Below are 18,060 nucleotides of genomic sequence, written 5' to 3' on the forward strand. Positions count from 1 at the left end.
CAACAGGCATGAGATGAACCCAGGAAGAACAGAGAAAATTAACAGTGAATCCAGAAATCTTCGTGGGCTACAGAAACACCGTGAAAACCCACTGGTAATGGTAGACAATGTCCAATATGCTGTAGTCAATATCCCACAACATTCAAAAACTTTTAGAGATGTTTCTGCACATATCTCACAGTTTGTATCCAAACTAGTGGCACTGGATTTTGCTGGTAATCAGTCTGGTAGAAGATAACTCTGTCACTCACCTGCAAAGAATATCAGCTCAGCACTCAGAAAGGAGGACCTCCAAGGGTTCATCTTGAACTCTAGATGGGGATTTCACAACAGTATGGCTCCAGGATCATGCTTTGGAGCTGTAAGACCTTCCATGTAACTTTAAAACTACCTCCATCTGTATTCTTTCATCACATTGTGGATCTGTGGGAGCAACAGTCCGTGTTACAGCATACAAGATGGGAAGCAATGTGGAATCATAGAGAAAACATGGATTAAGTTCTCACATGCTGTAATGGATCAATATATTGCAAACCACGCTCTTTTTCCTCCCACTCAACAGATCCATTTGGATCTGCCTCTCTGAGCTGATGATTTTCCAGCCAAGCTCAGGATGAGCTTTTCCTCACTAGACTACATTTCATAAAACTGATTCTAAATGGTAGATACAGATTAATTAGTGAAAACAATTCAGACTTTAAAGTTGATGGTGTTAAACTCTCCTAGCTCTGTGCTTCTTTGTGGAAGTTGTTACATTTATTACATTTAATCAGGATGTGGTCACTCTCCATCTCTGAAAGCAAATAACTTGCCTATGCAATGAAACTCTCTAGCCTTCCACTGCTAGCTCCAAACTAGGAATGGCCCATGCTGCTGCAGCTGTGCTCAGGTATAGCTTGAAAGAGTACTGGTAGACTTAACCACAATAGTGCTGGGAATTGTTCCAAGAGTATAAACTTCTCAATCCCTGTAGCCTGGGAAGTTCTTTGGTATTACTTGCTGTCATAGCCAAGTCATATCACACATTCCCTTTGCAAAGTCCACACCAGGAACTGTTCCAGCACTTAAAAACAGAGAATAGTCAACTTTATTGCCTTCACTCTGGGTTTTTTAGTAGTATGAAAATAACCGTGAGTCAATTAACACAGCTACACAATTCTGGAGCATGTCCAAAGATGGGCACCAGAGATGGGGAAGGGTCTAGAGAAAAAGTCTGATGAGGAGCAGCTGAGAAACCTGGGGGTGTTTAATCTTGAGGAGACTGAGAGAAGACACAATCACTCTCTACAGCTATCTGATAGGAAACTGTAGTGAGGTGAGGGTCAGTCTCTTCTCCCAAGTAACAAGGAAACAGCTTCAAGTTGTGATGGAGAGGTTTAGATTGGAGACTAAGAAGAACTTTTTCCCTGAGAGGGTAGTCAGACCCTGTCCCAGGCTGCCCAGGGAGATGGTGGAGTCCCCATCCCTGCAGCTATTGCAAAGCCATGTGGCTGAGGTGCTGAGAGACGTGGGTTAGTGATGGACCTGGCAATGAGGTGAGTGGTTGTATTATCTTAAAGGTCTTTTCCAACCAAAAGAATTCTATGATTTTAAATAAGAAAGAACCTCCAATCCAATTCTCACCAGTGAGCACAGACACTGGGACACTCTTACCCAGGACAGACCTTAGTTGTCAAAGCTCAGACTACAAAAGCCCCAGGCATAAAGATAAAATCAAATGGCAAGAAGATAATTTAGGATTTTAGATTATTTTTATGGTAGGATCTAAAGGAAAAAAGTCATAATTGGTGTATGAGGCACTGTATAATCAGTAATTATCAAAGGGAGAATCCCTTTGAGTCCTTCACATAGAGCAAAATGATCCAAAGAGACAACTTTTCACAGTCCTGCTTCACTAGTCAGTTGGTGAAAAAAAAAAGGACAAGAACAGACCTCAACTCTTTTAAGACCCAGCTCCTCTACCACACAATGGTACTACAAGCTCACATGCTTTTACATTTAGTGGTCTTGCTCCATTCACTACATACTCTGCACTGATTCAAGTCTTCTTCTACATTGGTGAGGGCCTGTCAGGTCACCTGAAAAAGCCTGAACAACTGTCCATAGCACTGACTGCTTCACTGGCATCTGTAAATGTCCATAAGACACATCAAATTGAAGTCAATCGTGTAGATTAACAGCTACATTAAAGAAAACACTATTCAAAGAAAAAAGAGAGAAAAAAAAAGACTGGTTGAGTGTTTGCTACTGCTACAGTGGTTCAGAACACCTGATGATTTAAGTTACTTTTAAAAGGACTCACATATGCAGAGAAATGATCTGTGGTTTACAGCCACAAAGTGTTCTTGGACACTGATTAAAATATGTGGTCAACTTGTGTCCAAGGGTGCTGGATGTTGTTGAGGCACTCCACATTCCATACTTAAGATGAACACAGAGTGAAGGGAACTTGTCTTCTCTGCTCCTGTTTGTTTCTGTCTGGCCTTTGCCAGGTAATTTAGTAAGGAGTTTCAAGGAAGTTGGTGAAATTTTGGAGCAGCAGCATTCACCAAGTATTTAAGGACACACAACACTGAGTTGATATTTTTGACAGTAATATACTGACTTCACAAGAAAGTCGGGGAATGAATAGAGATCAAAAATAATTGTTCAGGACACAGCAGCAAAGCATTTGATAACAGCAGAAGAGGACAAAATCCAGAACAAAGCCATGTTCATATTTGTTGCACAACCAAATAGAATCAGATCGATAGAACAAAACAACTGGTGCTAAAGACCCAGCATCCCCACTGCAATCACTTAAGGGTGTTACACACAGCACTAGCTCTAGCCTAGTCCCGAGGACTAAAGATCCATTAATGGCTGGAGTGTTGTTTGTTGCATATCTTTTAATTTATCTGGAATGATTGACATCAGTTCACTGAGACAGTTCTGTGATGTGAAGTAAATCTTCTTATCTGGAAATAGGAAGACTTGCTTCAAAAAAGTACTCCTGGTCTGAAATGGACACTAAAGGAGCTATTGGACAATCTCTAAAGTACCTTTTGCTTTCTTAGGAGTGGGTACTTTTCTGAAAGGTTAAAGTGAAATCCAATGCATTTATAGAAGGCGTTCAAGAAACAAAATCTGCTAGTTGGTCCTGTAGGAAAGGCAAAACTTATAACAAATCTAATTGTCTTTCACATGCTTCCTCCCTTACTGCTGTTAATGTAACATAGTTTTAAGATTGTCTAAATACTATACATCATGGTTATGATTCTCAAACAAAAAGCTTCCTCAGAGCTGCTGAGTAAGAGCAGAGATACACACAGCTGCAGGGTGGGAGAAGAGTGGGTTAGCATCCTAGAAAAGATGTAACAGGAGAGCAACACTCTTAGAGGTGAGAGTTGGGCAGAAGCTTTAGTTACACTATAACAATGACAAACATGCTGTCCCCAGAAAGTCAGTTTCTAAACTTCCATTGTTTATTGTATCTCAAGACCTACTTTAACTACACTCCCTGTATTCCTTGCACATTTTTACATAAACTGCAACTTGTAGGAGTCAAAGTCCAGATCCTTGATGCAGGTGAACCTTGCATTTCAGAGCAGGTACATAAAAGATCATTTAGATTTACTTCTATTATCCACATTAGGACTTTTTCTGGTATTACTTACCTTATTCAATTTTTTCTTCTCTCTCAAACAAGCGAAGTGTAGAAGCTCCAATACCCACACAACTGCTCCATACCTTTCATACCATCTCTACCATGATTTTCAGTTTGTGGTTGTGTTAGGCTCTCAGTTTGGTCCCTGCATGGGTAACTGAGTCAGTGTGCTGAAACCCACCAGACTAGTTTCTCAAAAGGCTCAATGTCTGCCGCAGACAGCTCAGAACTGTCCATTGAGCATGCTTAATCATTAACCTAATCTACTTGCTGCTATTAACTATTTTGTTCCAAGTTTTTAATAACTGTAAAGGAGTAACATGAAGTAATTGTTCTTCCATTGGTGTATGATTGGATCCTTCAAAAGGAGGACAATGAACTCATTTTGTTCTCTTGTTCCCCACACAACATGACAGAAAAATAATAGAATGGTTTCTTGATATGCTGATATCCAATTTGTAAGTGATTTTCACAGCAAGTGGACTTCAAGGTTTCCGTATATACTCTTAGCTCATTTTTTTGCCTTTGTTTTCCCAATGTCTGCATTTGGCAGGAATTCTGCACAAAGGGTATTCAGATCCCCTACCACGTTTCAGATACCTCTATCCCTACAAGTGCTTCTACAGGCAGCCGTGGAAAAGAATGTACTGGCGTTACACAGTGTAACTAGTCACCCAGTGGAAAAACATGTGCCTCCACTGCCTGCAGGGATAATGCAGTTCAGCCTACATCAGATGCTGGACAGCTATGTGAATACCACCCCTACTCTTACCTCTGACCTCATCTGTATGAAGCTCAGATGGTTTTTGATAGAACCACCATAGAATCATAGAATTGTTTTGGTTGGAAAAGTCCTTTAAGATCATCAGGTGAAACCCCTCCCCTCACAGTGCCAAGCCCACCACTAACCCACGTCCCTCAGCACCTCAGCTACACGGCTTTGCAATAGCTCCAGGGTTGGGGACTCCACCAGCTCCCTGGGCAGCCTGGGACAGGGGCTGACAGCCCTCTCAGGGAAAAAGTTCTTCCTTAGTCTCCAATCTAAATCTTCCTTGTGCAACTTGAGGATATTTCCTCTTGTCCTATCACTCATTACTTGGGAGAAGAGACCAACCCCCACCATGCTACAGCCTGCTGTCAGGGAGTTGCAGAGAGAGATAATATCTCCTCTCAGGCTCCTCCTCTCCAAGCTGAACACCGCCAGGGCCCTCAGCCCCTCCCCAGCACACTTGTGCTCCAGCCCCTTCCCCAGCTCCGCTGCCCGGCTCTGGACACGCTGCGGCCCCTCCGTGTCCCTCTGGCAGTGAGGGGCCCAACACTGAACACAGCACTCGAGCTGCGGCCTCACCAGGGCCCAGCACAGGGGACGGCCACTGCCCTGGGTCTGCTGCCACACCACTGCTGATACAAGCCAGGGTGCTACTGGCCTTCTTGCCTACCTAGTCACAATGCTGGCTCACGTTCAGATAGCTGTTGATCAGCACCCCCAGGTCCTTTTCCACCAGACAGCTTTCCAGCTAGTCTTCCCCAAGCAGAAACTTGACAAGTTTCTGAGCCTCTGCACTGGTATATATGTATTCATGGAAATTTCCATTGAAATTCAGAGGAAGCTCTCAGACATCACAGCATAACTACAGCTTAATGAGTTACCATGCACCAGTCACACAACAGCAGTGTGCATGCTTGCTCTTACCTCACCTTTAAAGAAAGGTGAAACAGGCTTACTTGTTCTTCCTCTGCCTCAATTCAGAGACATAGTGGCACAGAGTCATGGATTATCAACCCTTAGGGAAGTTCTGGAGCTCTGCCCAGCCATGAAACAGATTGTGTTTGGTTTATTCTTCGGCCAGACCTCAATGTCTCATCTGCATATAGCCAATCATTACAGGAACCCCACCAAAGTTAACCCTTACTTTTTAGCCAGAACTATACTGAAAACACAGTCAGAAAGAAAAACCTTGAAGAAATTCTAAAGAAGAAAAAAAAAAGAAAATATTGCCAAAGAAAAGATAGTTCAAAAACAACGAGCACAGTAAAAATAGCCAAGTGATGGCAAGAGAGTCTACTGACAGCCCTAAATGAGGAGGTGGTGGACCAGGCCCAGGAAAGCCACTTCAGGGGCAAGAAGAAACAGAACAGGATACTCAACTGCAAACATAGGCTCATGGTCCAGCTAGAAGGCAGGACCAAAAAACATGAGGTTAAATAGGGCTCCTGGTCCATGGGCAGGGTGTGGATAGGGGGTCTCAGGTGAGGCTGATCAGGATTGTTAAGCCTTATTGCTGCCCTCAGGACTCTGACAGTTCTCCTCCTAACACTTAAACTCTCTTGATCCTGGTGAGCAAAAAAATGAGTTATCGCCTCTGTCATTCTTATATAGAATGGCATTTTGTGAGAAAATGTTTTACATAGAAAATTCTCAACAAAATGTCTCTAAGTTTGTAGATCCGAATTATTTGAGTAGGACCAGGTGTTTACTCTTTGCAAGAAGATTAGGAAAGACACTGCATAGGAAACCATCTCTCCAAAGAAGCTGAAATGTGAATAAAAAGAAGTAAGCTGGTGAAGAACATTGTACTTAATAACCAGAAATAAAGGCCAACCATTCAGATCAGGAGGAGAATGACCAAGTCACAGAGATGTCTTGTTAAATGAAGTATAAATGCTATTCCACTTCAAGTTGTTGACCATGTTTAGTATGATTACCCACAACAGAAGAAAGCAGTACAGTTTAATTCCTGTGTGACCTGATATAGGTGGATCTGCTTTAGCAGAGCGGTTGGACTAGATGATCTCTAGAAGTCTCTTCCACCCCCTACCATTCTGTGATTCTATGAATAAGTGCACATTTGTATATGTGTGCAAGAAATTTTTTCATGCTGAAGGAAAGTTCTGCTCAAAATTCTGCTCACTGCAAGCCGTCTGATTTTGTTTGTTTCTTTGTTTGTTTGTAGTTATTCATTTGGAGACTGCAGATTTTAGGTGTATGAGTAGGAAAAGCTTTAAAGACCGTCAGCATCAGGAATCTCAGAAACATCCTTGTATTGTAACCAGAAAGGACAAAGAAAAGCAAGTGTGAGCAGTAGCTCTTCGTCACTAGGTGGAGGTATGGAGCCGTTGAAGACCTGTCTCCCACTTCAAATGCAGCTGAAGGCTTGCCAAGCTGTCACTGCTCTGTCTGACACAGGTCCAAGACGGATTTCTGTTAAACCCCTGGAGGGAAAAGCCACGATCCAGGAGACAGAGCACAGGAAAAGGTGATGTGGGACTTATTCCCAGCTCTTTCACTCACTAATGCATGATTTGGATCAAACGGCTTCATCTTCAAGTCATCTGCGTGTAAAATGGGAACAACGGTGCATTGCCATGAGGCCTTTTGCAGAGCAGGTGCTCTCAAAGGGTATGTCAGACACTAAATTTCCCCAGAACCCACAGCGTTTCTGGGATAGAAAAGCTTTGCAGGAGCCAAGTGAAGGCTCCCCTCTCACTCCCCCCCCCCACACCGGCCATCACACTGTTTCCACCTCTTGAGAGGAATGTGGCAGTTGTTGAACACCACATGGCATCTCCCAGCTGAACAGCTGAGGGGAGGATAATGTGGGATAAGGCAAGGTTTAGAAATTTTGTCTGCAACCATTCAGGACCGCCTTTCCTCCCTCACAGCCCTGCTGATGCATGTACCACCCCAAGCTGAAGGCATCATCCTTTCCTGCTTTCCAGCCTTTCCTCACTGATCAAATGCCATCATGATGGAACTATGTGGAGTGCTACCTGAACTCACAGTCCTACACCCACATTCATAAATAGAGCGTAGAATCATAGAATCATTTTGGTTTGAAAAGACCTTTAAGATCATTGAGGCCACCCACCCACCTCACACTGTCAAGCTCACGACTAAATCATGTCCCTCAGCACCTCATCTGTTTGTCTTTGCAATAGCTCCGGGGATGGGGACTCCACCATCTCCCTGGGCAGCTTGTGCCAGTGTCTAACAATCCTCTCAGTAAAGAAGTTCTTTGTCATCTCCAATCTCAACCTTCCCTGGCACAAAACACCCCAGAGGAAAGCAAGCCTAATGGGGCTCATGCAGAGACCAGCAGCATTGGGTTTCTCTTGGACATGGGTATTAAGAAGCAGCCTCCCCTCCCTGTGCTGTACACACAGCAGGGAAAAACAACAGGAAATTGCTTGAATTTAGAGACTCATTACAGACATGGGTCTTAGAGAAAAACCTATACTTTCTATTTCATCACTGTCAGCAGTTCATGTCCTCTTCCAGCCTTTACCTGTTGCATTTGTTATCTCCCTAGACAACCTGAAAACCATGTGTGCTCAAGAGGAGCTGGGTTATCCACTCATCAGCCTCCTACCGAAATCAAATCAGGACTTCTACAATTACTGAAGATCTGAAACAGAGCTCCCAAGTCTTTGAAGAGGATTTTGATACTGTCCATGGGCCACACTGTGTGTCAAGCTTTGTGGATACATCCGTGGCTGAAACAAAAGGATCAAGGGTTTGGGCATTGCATTTCCATGGATCACAAATTGCAAAAATGACCACTTGTGAGGTTCAGACCCAGGACAGCTCACTTTAGCCCAAACAATTCCCAGGCACTGTTCTGGAGTCAGCACAGATGGTGCCTGCTCCAGATGAGTAGTATGGATGAAACGACAAAGTTTTTAAGGCTTTTTTTTTCAGTTTAACAGCATGGTCATGGCTGCAGGGGCAGGAAAGGGGCCCTCCAATGTTGGCTTACTAGTAAACATGTAGCCTGGGAGACTTTACAGTCTAGAGTGTCATGCGAGGGCAGTCCCTGCACTGCCCATGCCACTCCATGCAGAGCTCTTACATCTGCTCTTTCTTTCTATTAATACTTCTTTCTTCCTATTAATACTTCACTTTTTGTGTATTGACACAAACTTCCTAGCAACCAAGGTCACAAGAGAAGGTGTTAAGAAGCTGGACTGATTAATAATAAATCCTGGGGTTTGATGTTTTCTTTCTTGAGAGGCTCGTTAGACACCAGCAGGCAGAGTGCTGAACTGGGATTTCCAGGGAAACCTAGGGGATTTGGAAAGCCCTCTCTGAATTTCTCTCTTTGAATTTCAGCCTTCTTCCTTCTGGCCCTCAGCATCCAGCTTGGTGAAGCTAAATATGGGAAGGTGAGTTGAGACAGCGCAATAATGCTCAGCTGGGACCTGGCATCTATCAGCCACGCTGAAAGTTATCTCAAAGGTAAACAGGATTCAAGCCTTTTGAGTTGTAGTCAGGATCCAATGGTCTTCATAGACCAGGTAAATATCTCTCTCTGCTATTGAATCCCACCATGCAGGGTAGACTGGACCTACTACCTACTCATTTTCTATAGTCGTGAGCATTCTTTAAATGAGACCAGCACCACAGCCTTAAATCTCTGTCCTTGCCAAGCCACTGTGTTCAAGTCCTGGGTTTTCTGGAACAGGCTGAGCTACCCACCACAGTGAAAACCATCTCCTTTCCATCACAGTCGTATCTACAAGAGTAAGACTGAGAGCAGGGGAGTGGACGAGATCTCTCAAGGTGCCTTCCAACCCTTAAGATTCTGTGATAAGCTTGCTTGAGATTTTAGATGTGCTTTGTATTTTAGAATAGCACACAAAAAAAAATCTCCTCTTTCCTTCTGCATTTCAGTGTACTTAAGTCATGATTCATTTATGTCTGATTGTTTACAGGTAGGGCAAGAAGCATAATCAGCCAGGGATGAGCTGGGTGTTAGAAAGCCTATACAGCCATTTCACGAACGTTTCATAAATCAGAGAAGAGCTTCTGCAAGGTCAGCAGTGGCACTCAAATCTCCTTATCTTTACTCCAGTGTTTTATGCACCAAGCTGTACCCTCCCTAGCTGAGCTGCTACTTTTCCTGCCTTGATTTACTCGAGGTGGGGTAGGGAAGGCAGAGAATAGTAGCATGAATATTGCCTAAGCTGTTCCAGGGAAGATAATACAGATTTTACAAAAGGGAGTTGAAAGTCAACTAAGAAGTTGAAAAGCAAAATATATCCATTCTATTTAATCTGGCAGTACCAACACCTTCCAATTGGCCTTTATTCCTGCTGCTTTGCACTGGACAAAAAAAAAAAAAAGAAAACCCCACCTTTTTTTTTTCCTGAAAATCTTAACATTGATATTATTAACTTTCTTAGATTTTAAAACCTTTAATTACCACTACTTCCTTCTTACATCTGCAGCCCGTAACTGAGCTGCCTGCCTCGCCTGGTTCATTCTTCTGGCCCATTTGCAACAGGAAATGTGAGAGGAAAATTGTTGATACTTCCAGGAGCCTTTCTGCATGTCTTTACAGGCTCACTTTTCAGCATGGTAAAACTCTGTTGAAGTTGTTCCCATAGCTACTCTCACTGCATTTTAAACAGGCAATGAACTTCTTTAAATGCTAAATTTATTGCCCATGCAGCTGCTTTAATGACAGGTTTGAGGCTTCTTTGGTTTCAAGGTTGAGCTTGTTTTGGCCCATGTGGGTCTCGTGAAGGGGATGTGAGTCGCTCGGCCGCCTGCCTGTGGCAGATGCTGGGGCTTAGGGATGCACAGAGCAACTGGATAAGGATAGACCAGCATCTTGCAGGAGACAGGTCTGCTGAAGACTTAGTCTTTTCACCAGCATGTAGAGGATGCTCCCCTGCCCCTCTGGGATCTATGGAACACATGGGATGTTCGGGGAAAACAGATGTCAAGAGTAGCTCCCAGACCCATTGTGTCACAGAAATAATCCTAAATAAAAAATACAGCCATAAGCTAAACGTAAGGAGAACTTCAAATAAAACACTACCTCTCCACAGTGGAAAAAAAATCCTGGTAGTCAGGTCTTCCCAGAGATTTTCCTCTTCTGAGCTGCTAATGGACACCACCTCATCCACACTTCCCAACAAGCAGAGCTCTGTTTCAGTGTGATGAACTATCAGTCCTTCCATCTATGTGCTATACAGTTTTTTATCATCATAGAATCCCAGAATGGTGAGGATTGGAAGAGAAATCTAGAGCTCATCCAGCCCAAGCCCCTGCTGAAGCTGGTTCCCCTTGATCAAGGGGCACAGGAACATGTCCAGGCAGGTTTGGAAACCTCCCTAGAAGGAGCCTCCACACCTTCCTTGAGCAGCATGGGCTAGGGCTCCCTCACCTCAACACCAAACAATACAATAGAAAAAAATGATGCCCCAACCTCCTGACATCCAACTATTAATGAGATCTCCCCTCAGTCTCCTGTTCTCTAGACTGAACAGCCCACAGCCTTTCCTCATAAGGAAGGCTGCAGGACCTGGGGCTGTTTAGCCTGGAGAAGAGGAGAGTATGAAGGGATCTTATCAATGCCTTTAAATCCCTAAAGGGCAGCTATCAAGAGGATGAGGCCAGTGTTTTTTCTGTAGTGTCTAGTTACATGACAAGGGGTAATGGACATAAGATGGAACACAAAAAGTTCCACTTAAACACAAGGAAAAACTATTTTACTGGAAGGGTGAGGGAGCCCTGGCACAGGCTGCCCAGGGAAGGTGTGGAGTCTCCTTTTCGGGAGGTTTCCAATCCTGCCTGGACGCATTCCTGTGCAACCTGATCTAGGTGGACCTACTTTGGCAGGGGGGTTAGACTAGATTATCTCTAAAGTTCCCTTCCAGCCCCTATCATTCTGTGATTCTGTGAGGCCACATTGTTGGCTCATGTTTAGTTTGCTGCCCACCAGTACTCCCAGGTCCCTCTCTGCAGAGCTGCTCTCCAGCAGGTCAACCTCAGCCTGTCCTGGTGCAGGGGGTTGTTCCTCCCCAGGTGCAGGACTCTCCACTTGGCCTTGCTGAACCTCAGGAGGTTCCTCTCTGCCCCACTCTCAGCCTGTCCAGATAAGGCTGAATGGCAGCAGAGTCTCTGGTGAATCAGCCACTCCTCCCACTTTGGTGTCATCAGGGAACTTGCTGAGGGTCTCTCTCCTCATTCAGGTCGTTGATGTTGAATATGCTGAATAAGACTTTTGTTACTAACAACGGGACCCAAGAAAGGCCACAACTCCATTGTGTTGGTTGCTCTGCAACTGAACAAGATAGCCTCTAGCCTTAATAAGCTTTATATTTAAATAGGGGCAAAGAACACAGTCCCACAGGATTGTGGGAAAAGGTGCATGCTACAGAGTCTGCAAACATCGTGATAAGATCCCCACAAGAGAACTGCATAGGTTGGACTACAGACTGCAGAGGTAGCATTCCCCATTAAAGTCCAGAGTGGTCTCTTCAATGTAAGACATGTCCCAGGGAAATCTGGGGAGGCATTAATGCAGACTGGAACCATGGCATTTGCTTAAACAAACAGCTGGTAGCAGATTGGGTTTCTGAATCAAACTGCAACCCTGCACTTACTGAGCTTCATCCATCATTAGTCTTTCATTAGGAAATTTGTTCTTGGCTTGGTCCCCAATTCTCAAAAGAGCGACTCAGACCCAATCAACCCACTGCTGTGTCCAGCAGTCTCTCTGCTTCTGCTTATCCCTACCCTTGTGGCAAGGCAAATGCGTATTTGTTTCTCCTTTTAAAATAAAATTCCTTCTGTTCAATGCATTTTCATTTTAAAGGCTGACACTGCTCCATCGCCTCCGTTCCTGCTACCCATGTCTAAGCAGGGGGAACAGGTGTGACAGCTGACCATGGTGAATGAAAGGAGAGCACAGTTTCACTTCACCCCTTTCTCACAGCCTGCCACTGCTGTCAGTGAACCTCTAGCCCCCAGGGACTGGGGATTTGGATGTATTAGTCACATGAAAGAAAAGAGCCTGCAGCAGGCTGCTCCTGGGCTTTGCTTCACCTCCAGGCGAGGGAATCGTTTGCCACTGTGTTCCTCAGGACTGGAATCAAGTAACACTTCTCTTTTTTTAATTATTTACACAAATTGGCTCCTAATCTTTTTTTTTTTTTTTTAAAATGAAAAAAATTTTTAAAAAAAGATAAAGAAATTTTTAAAAATAAAAAGAGAGAGGAAAAAGGATAACAATTTACAATGATCCCAGATGTGCAAGGAGACACTTAATAGAAAAGGAGATCTTCTGTCATCAAATCTTTAGGGTGGGATTTAGTCTCATCCATTCACCTTGCGTGAAGCTCTACAGTCTGTCATCACACAGTGAGTTTGGAGAGAGCATCATTGGTCTCTCTCAGTCCTATACCTATTAATCCAATGTCGAACACATATACTCACAGACAGACATTCTACTAAAGTGGACTCACGTTTGTGTACCAGTCAGTGTGATGCTTCTTGTCGATATTTTCCTTCTTTTCAGGAGTAAAAACCACAAACAAAAAAAAGTTTAAAAAAGTCATGTAGAATCGTGGAGTCATTTTGGTTGGAAAAGAGCTTTAAAATCAAGTCCAACCCCTCACTTCACATTGACAAACCCATCACTAACCCATGTCCCTCAGCACCTCAGCTACATGGCTTTGCAATAGCTCCAGGTATGGAGACTCCACCACCTCCCTGGGCAGCTGAGGGGCTGACAACCCTCTCAGGGAAAAAGTTCTTCAGCTCCAGTCTAAACCTCCCTGGAGGCATAGATGACCAACAAACTTTTTAGACTCTGAGAAAGCAATGCAGGTACCTAAATAACCTTAAGTCTGCTCTGTAGTGCCAAGGTCAAAGAACAGGTTTCACCATAAGGCTTAATTAACCTTGTTTTTTATGTACACGCTAATTGCCTGCCTTAATACCAGCAGGTAGGAGCAGTTCTTTCCACTGCTGTCATCTATCTCTGGCTTCTAGAAGCCACAGAGCCCCCAAATCAGCTCAACAACAGCAAATAGATGCAAGTAGACAGTTTTACACTCCATGCAGCAAGAACAAAACCTTTTTGTCAAATATTTCAGATGCTTGCCCACAGAACAAGCTAATGTATTAACTTGGACGTTCTCAAAACCATCTTCAAGCAGAAACACAGGTGTCTGAAAGCAGATTCCCTGTGCCTGCTGCTGCACAGACTCATTGACCCAATAAAAAAGCAAAAAACAGAAAAAGAGAGGAAAAAAGCGCACGATGGGGATGAGGAGGTAAACACTGATGACAGCTTCCTTGCTTAAGTCCATGCATTAATGCTTTACTCTAGAAGTTTTGTGTGGGTTAAAAGCACAAATAAAATCAGTATTCAACCCCCAAATGCAAGATCATCTCTTTTTTTCTGGGGGGTTGGGGAGTGGGAGGTGTGCTCATTCAGTCCAGTCAGATGCTTTTCAGACAGTCATATCTTGCCTTTTGCAGCACTGTATGTGTGTGTATAGAGGGGGAGGGCCATTAAAAATAAAAGTGCCACTGTTCCTGCTGTCAGCCCTTTACCCACCTGTTCCTCTTTTAGCCCAAATGTGTCCACCTCTGACCTTCACTGTGGGACCAAGGCTCTTGCAGGGTTGCAATCCCCACCCCTCACTCCCCTGCTCCCCATGGCAGCTGTGTAAACCTCAAGGGCAACAGCTGGAGACTGGGGATGATGCCTCCAGCTCATGGCTGGAGGTACTGCAAAAGGCATCTGCAAGGAGTCCAAATCAGTGGCCTGATAGTGAGGACTCTAATTATGTCTCACAAAGTTTGATGCTACCCCCATTTAAACCCAAGGCCTATAAATCCAGCTCAATCAGATCTCAAAACATGTTCTCAACACAAGGTACTAATTTGCTAATTAGTTACTTTCAGGGACGTTGAGTTGGGATTTTCACAGAATGATAGGGCTTGGAAGGACTTCTAGAGCTCATCCAGCCCAACCCTCTGCTAAAGCAGGTTCCCCTTGATCAGGGGGCACAGGAACATGTCCAGGCAGTTTGGAAACCTCCCAAGAAGGAGACTCCACACCCTCCCTGGGCAGCCTGGGCCAGGGCTCCCTCACCTCAACACCAAACAAGTTTCTTCTGTTCAGTGGCACTTGCTGGGTTCCAACTTGTGCCCTTTACCTCTTGTCCTGGCACTGGCCACCACAGAAAAAAGTCTCACCCCATCCTCCTGACATACACCCTTTAGGTACTTATAACTGTTGATGAGACCCCTCCTTCAGCCTTCTCTTCTCCAGGCTGAACAGCCCCAGGTCCATCTTGATAGCCCTGCATTGGCCTCTCTCCAACAGTTCCCTGTCTCTCTTGAGCTGGGGAGCCCAGAACTGGATACAGGACTCCAGATGAAGCCTCACCAGGGTAGAGGTGAGAGGGAAGAGAACCTCCCTCCACCTGCTGCCCACACTCTTCTTGATACTCGCAGGATGTCATCGGTCTTCTTGCCCACAAGGGCACATTGCTGCTCATGTTTATTTGCTGCCCACCAGCACTTCCATGTACCTTTCTGCAGAGCTGTTCTTCAGCAGGTCACCCCCAGTCTGTCTTGGTGCAGGGGGTTGTTCCTTCCCAGAGGCAGGACTCTGCACTTGTACTTGGGGAACCTCAGGAGGTTCCTCTCTGCCCCACTCTCAACCTGTCCAGATCTCACTGTATGGCAGCACAACCTTTCAGTGAATCCTTCAGTCCTTATCTGATTTAGGGATCTGATCAGCCATGCTGCCACTCCACGGCATTCCAGAAGAACCCTGGCCAATTATCAGGGTCTGTTAAGGTCTTCAGTTCTTCACTTAGGTAAGTTTGAAAGGATAAGAGCAGGAATGATATTATATTAATGACATCTTGGACTCTCAGACAATGAGTTTGTGAACAGCCAGTTCATAAAATGCCAAGGTTCAGGAGACTTCATTAAGAGATTCATTGAAAATCAGATGAAAACCAGGCTACTTCTTGGTCTTTTTCTTAAGATTCTTGTCTCTTCCCATGTTTGATGTCCTTCTGAAATGGTGCAAGGGACTGTTGGAGTTGAAGCTCTAATTGCTGGAATTGGGCTGATGATACCTGTTGACCATTGCTGTATCTGAAGAGGTCAGCAACTTGATCTTATCGTCAACTAATCTAGGGAGCACACTCAAAATCAATCAGAGACCCTAAGACTGAGTATCTGCCAAGAGAAGGAGACTTAATTTCTGCATCCAGGCCATAAGTGTTCCAGGTTCAAGCAGCCACCTCCCTTCCCCATCACCTCCTCTCCCAGGCAGCATGCAGGCTCTTCCCCCTACCCAAACCCTCTCCAGCTCAGTCAGCTGTCACAAGCTCTGCATTCCTGCAGGACTCCCAGAATTGGCAGCTCTGGACATCTGCTCTTTTCCACCCCCGCAAATATGCCAGCAGGTGTGAGGCACCACAGCTTTCCCTGTTCCTGGCCACTTTTACCCAGGCAGTGTGAATGAAGGCATAGACAGAAGGGCAGATGATCTGTTCCCCTCCACTCTCTTTGTATGCCTCCAGGGAACATATATATATATATATATACACAAACACACACACACATACATACATATATGTATATCTATATCTATATCTATATCTATATCAATCAAATGCTCTACTACCACTGGAACAAAACCAGAAATGATGGATCTTACATCTTATGTGGCTGAATATATTTCTTCTCTACCTCACTCTTACAGGGACTTTACACCAGTGATGAAAATGAGAAGTCATAGGCTTTTTGCTGCCCCGCAGCATGCAGTTGCAAAGGGGTATCTGGAGTATATGCTACTTAGTAAAGCTACAGTTTTAGGTGTCCATCACCAGTTCAAAAGGGATCAGGCTGAGTCCCCTCAGCCAGCCTCTGGCAACAGTCATGTTTTCACCTCGGGGGTGTCTTCTTCAGGAGAAAGCCTCATGTGACTGCTCAGCTTCTCATACCAAACAGCCACATTGCAGAACATTTTTACTCTGGATCAAGTATGTATTCATTTACCTGTCACAGCAGAAGCTAACAATCACTACCGCTTTTCACCTCACATAGTCTGTACTTGCCTTCCCATCCCAACTCTGAACACTTATGAACAGCTCCAGTACTTGTACTTGATCTTTTCAGTGATCAGAATTGCACTGTCAGCCCTCTGATAGATGTCCTACATGGGAAGGGCATAGGAGACAGCTACACGCTGAGAACTCAAGAGAAAGGTGTTTGGCCACTAAAGAACCATTTAGGTGCAATCTCCATGGAGAAGGGTTTGGTAGCTCTTTTGCATTAATTGTACAAAACACCTTTCTATAATGATGGTTATGGTTTTCTTGTTCTATTTGAGCCTGGCCACCTTATATAGAAATTAGTCTCTTCTTGGTTAATGTTACAAGGGTTCAAATGCTACATGTGAAATAGTTTCCTGGGAAGTTTACAGTTATCCGTCATATCAACAATTTGATGAATGTTAATCAACATGAAGTACTGTGGAGAACTATTTTCACACAGATTCTAATGAATCTTTGTTGAATATAAGTAAAATTAAAATGAAATGAGAGACAGAGAGAAAGAAGGAGTGAAGGGGAGGAAAGAGAGAATGAGAGTAAGAGAGAGAGAGAAAGAAAGAGAAGAAGAGAGAAAGAAAGGGAGAAAGAAAGAGCATCTATTTTGCTCTGAAAGTTTCCACTGGTAAGTGTGTGCAATGCACCAAGGGGATGATTTTAGATGAACAACCATCCTTCCATTAAGAAGGGGCTGATACCTTACAGGAAATTCAGGCCAGATAGGGTTAATCTCATGACAGAATGAGACCTTATGGAGTTCTTGAGCTTAACTGATGTATCAGGACTCTAAATAGAAAATGTTAACTTTTTACAGCTTCCACAAGGCAGCTTGCACATGCTCAGCTTGTACCCAGCTGCCATCCCTGCATCTGGTGAAACCAAACCCCTGCTCCAAGCCTCAGTTTGCCATGCCCAAATTCTGCCAGGCATCTAACCAGGCTGTCACAGGAGAGTGTCAGCCTCTCAGACACTCAAACATAATCTTTCTGTGGGAAAATTGATGCAAAACCTGGATAAACTGCAAGAGGATAGCAGAAAGTCTGTCTTTTGCAGGTGGGGAAACTGATACATGAGAGTCTTCTTCTCACTGACATCTTCTCCCTGCAACCTCCTCTTGCTGCAATGCACATAATGTGATGTTGTCCTTTTTCCTTCTTTTCTATGATGACCTTGCACTCATGCTCTCATCAAACTGGTCCAGCTACATATTTAGGATAGAGCGAGGGCAGAGTGTCCTTGTCTCCAGCACATGTCTCTTGCTTGTCTCCAGTAAGATCATCATGCTTTTCCAGCCGTGCCTCCCAGGAGCAAGTTGTCTATGTCATAGCACTAGCACTGCTACAGCTATATTTCAGATGGTTGACAGAAAGATCATCAGATCACAGAATGTGAGTTGGAAGCGATCTTTAAATTTCACCTAGTCTAGTTCCTTCAATGAACAGGGATATCTTCCACAACACCAGGTTGCCTAGAGCTCCACTGACCCTGAATGTTTCCAGGGATAAGGCACCTATCACCAGGCAACCTGTGCCAGCATC

General features: G+C 44.3%; 1 protein-coding gene across 1 annotated transcript in view; it reads right to left on the reverse strand.

The window, feature by feature from the left end:
- Positions 1-303, reverse strand: part of PKHD1 (PKHD1 ciliary IPT domain containing fibrocystin/polyductin) — a 264,052-nt gene extending 263,749 nt beyond the window's left edge. Inside the window, exon 1 of the mRNA XM_061989595.1 lies at positions 252-303. Coding sequence (XP_061845579.1) covers positions 252-303 — 52 coding nt within the window. The remainder of the gene's footprint in view (positions 1-251) is intronic.
- Between the last annotated feature and the right edge of the window lie 17,757 nt (positions 304-18,060).

The sequence above is a fragment of the Colius striatus genome, chromosome 2 (assembly GCF_028858725.1).
Source record: "Colius striatus isolate bColStr4 chromosome 2, bColStr4.1.hap1, whole genome shotgun sequence".
Lineage (NCBI taxonomy): Eukaryota > Metazoa > Chordata > Aves > Coliiformes > Coliidae > Colius > Colius striatus.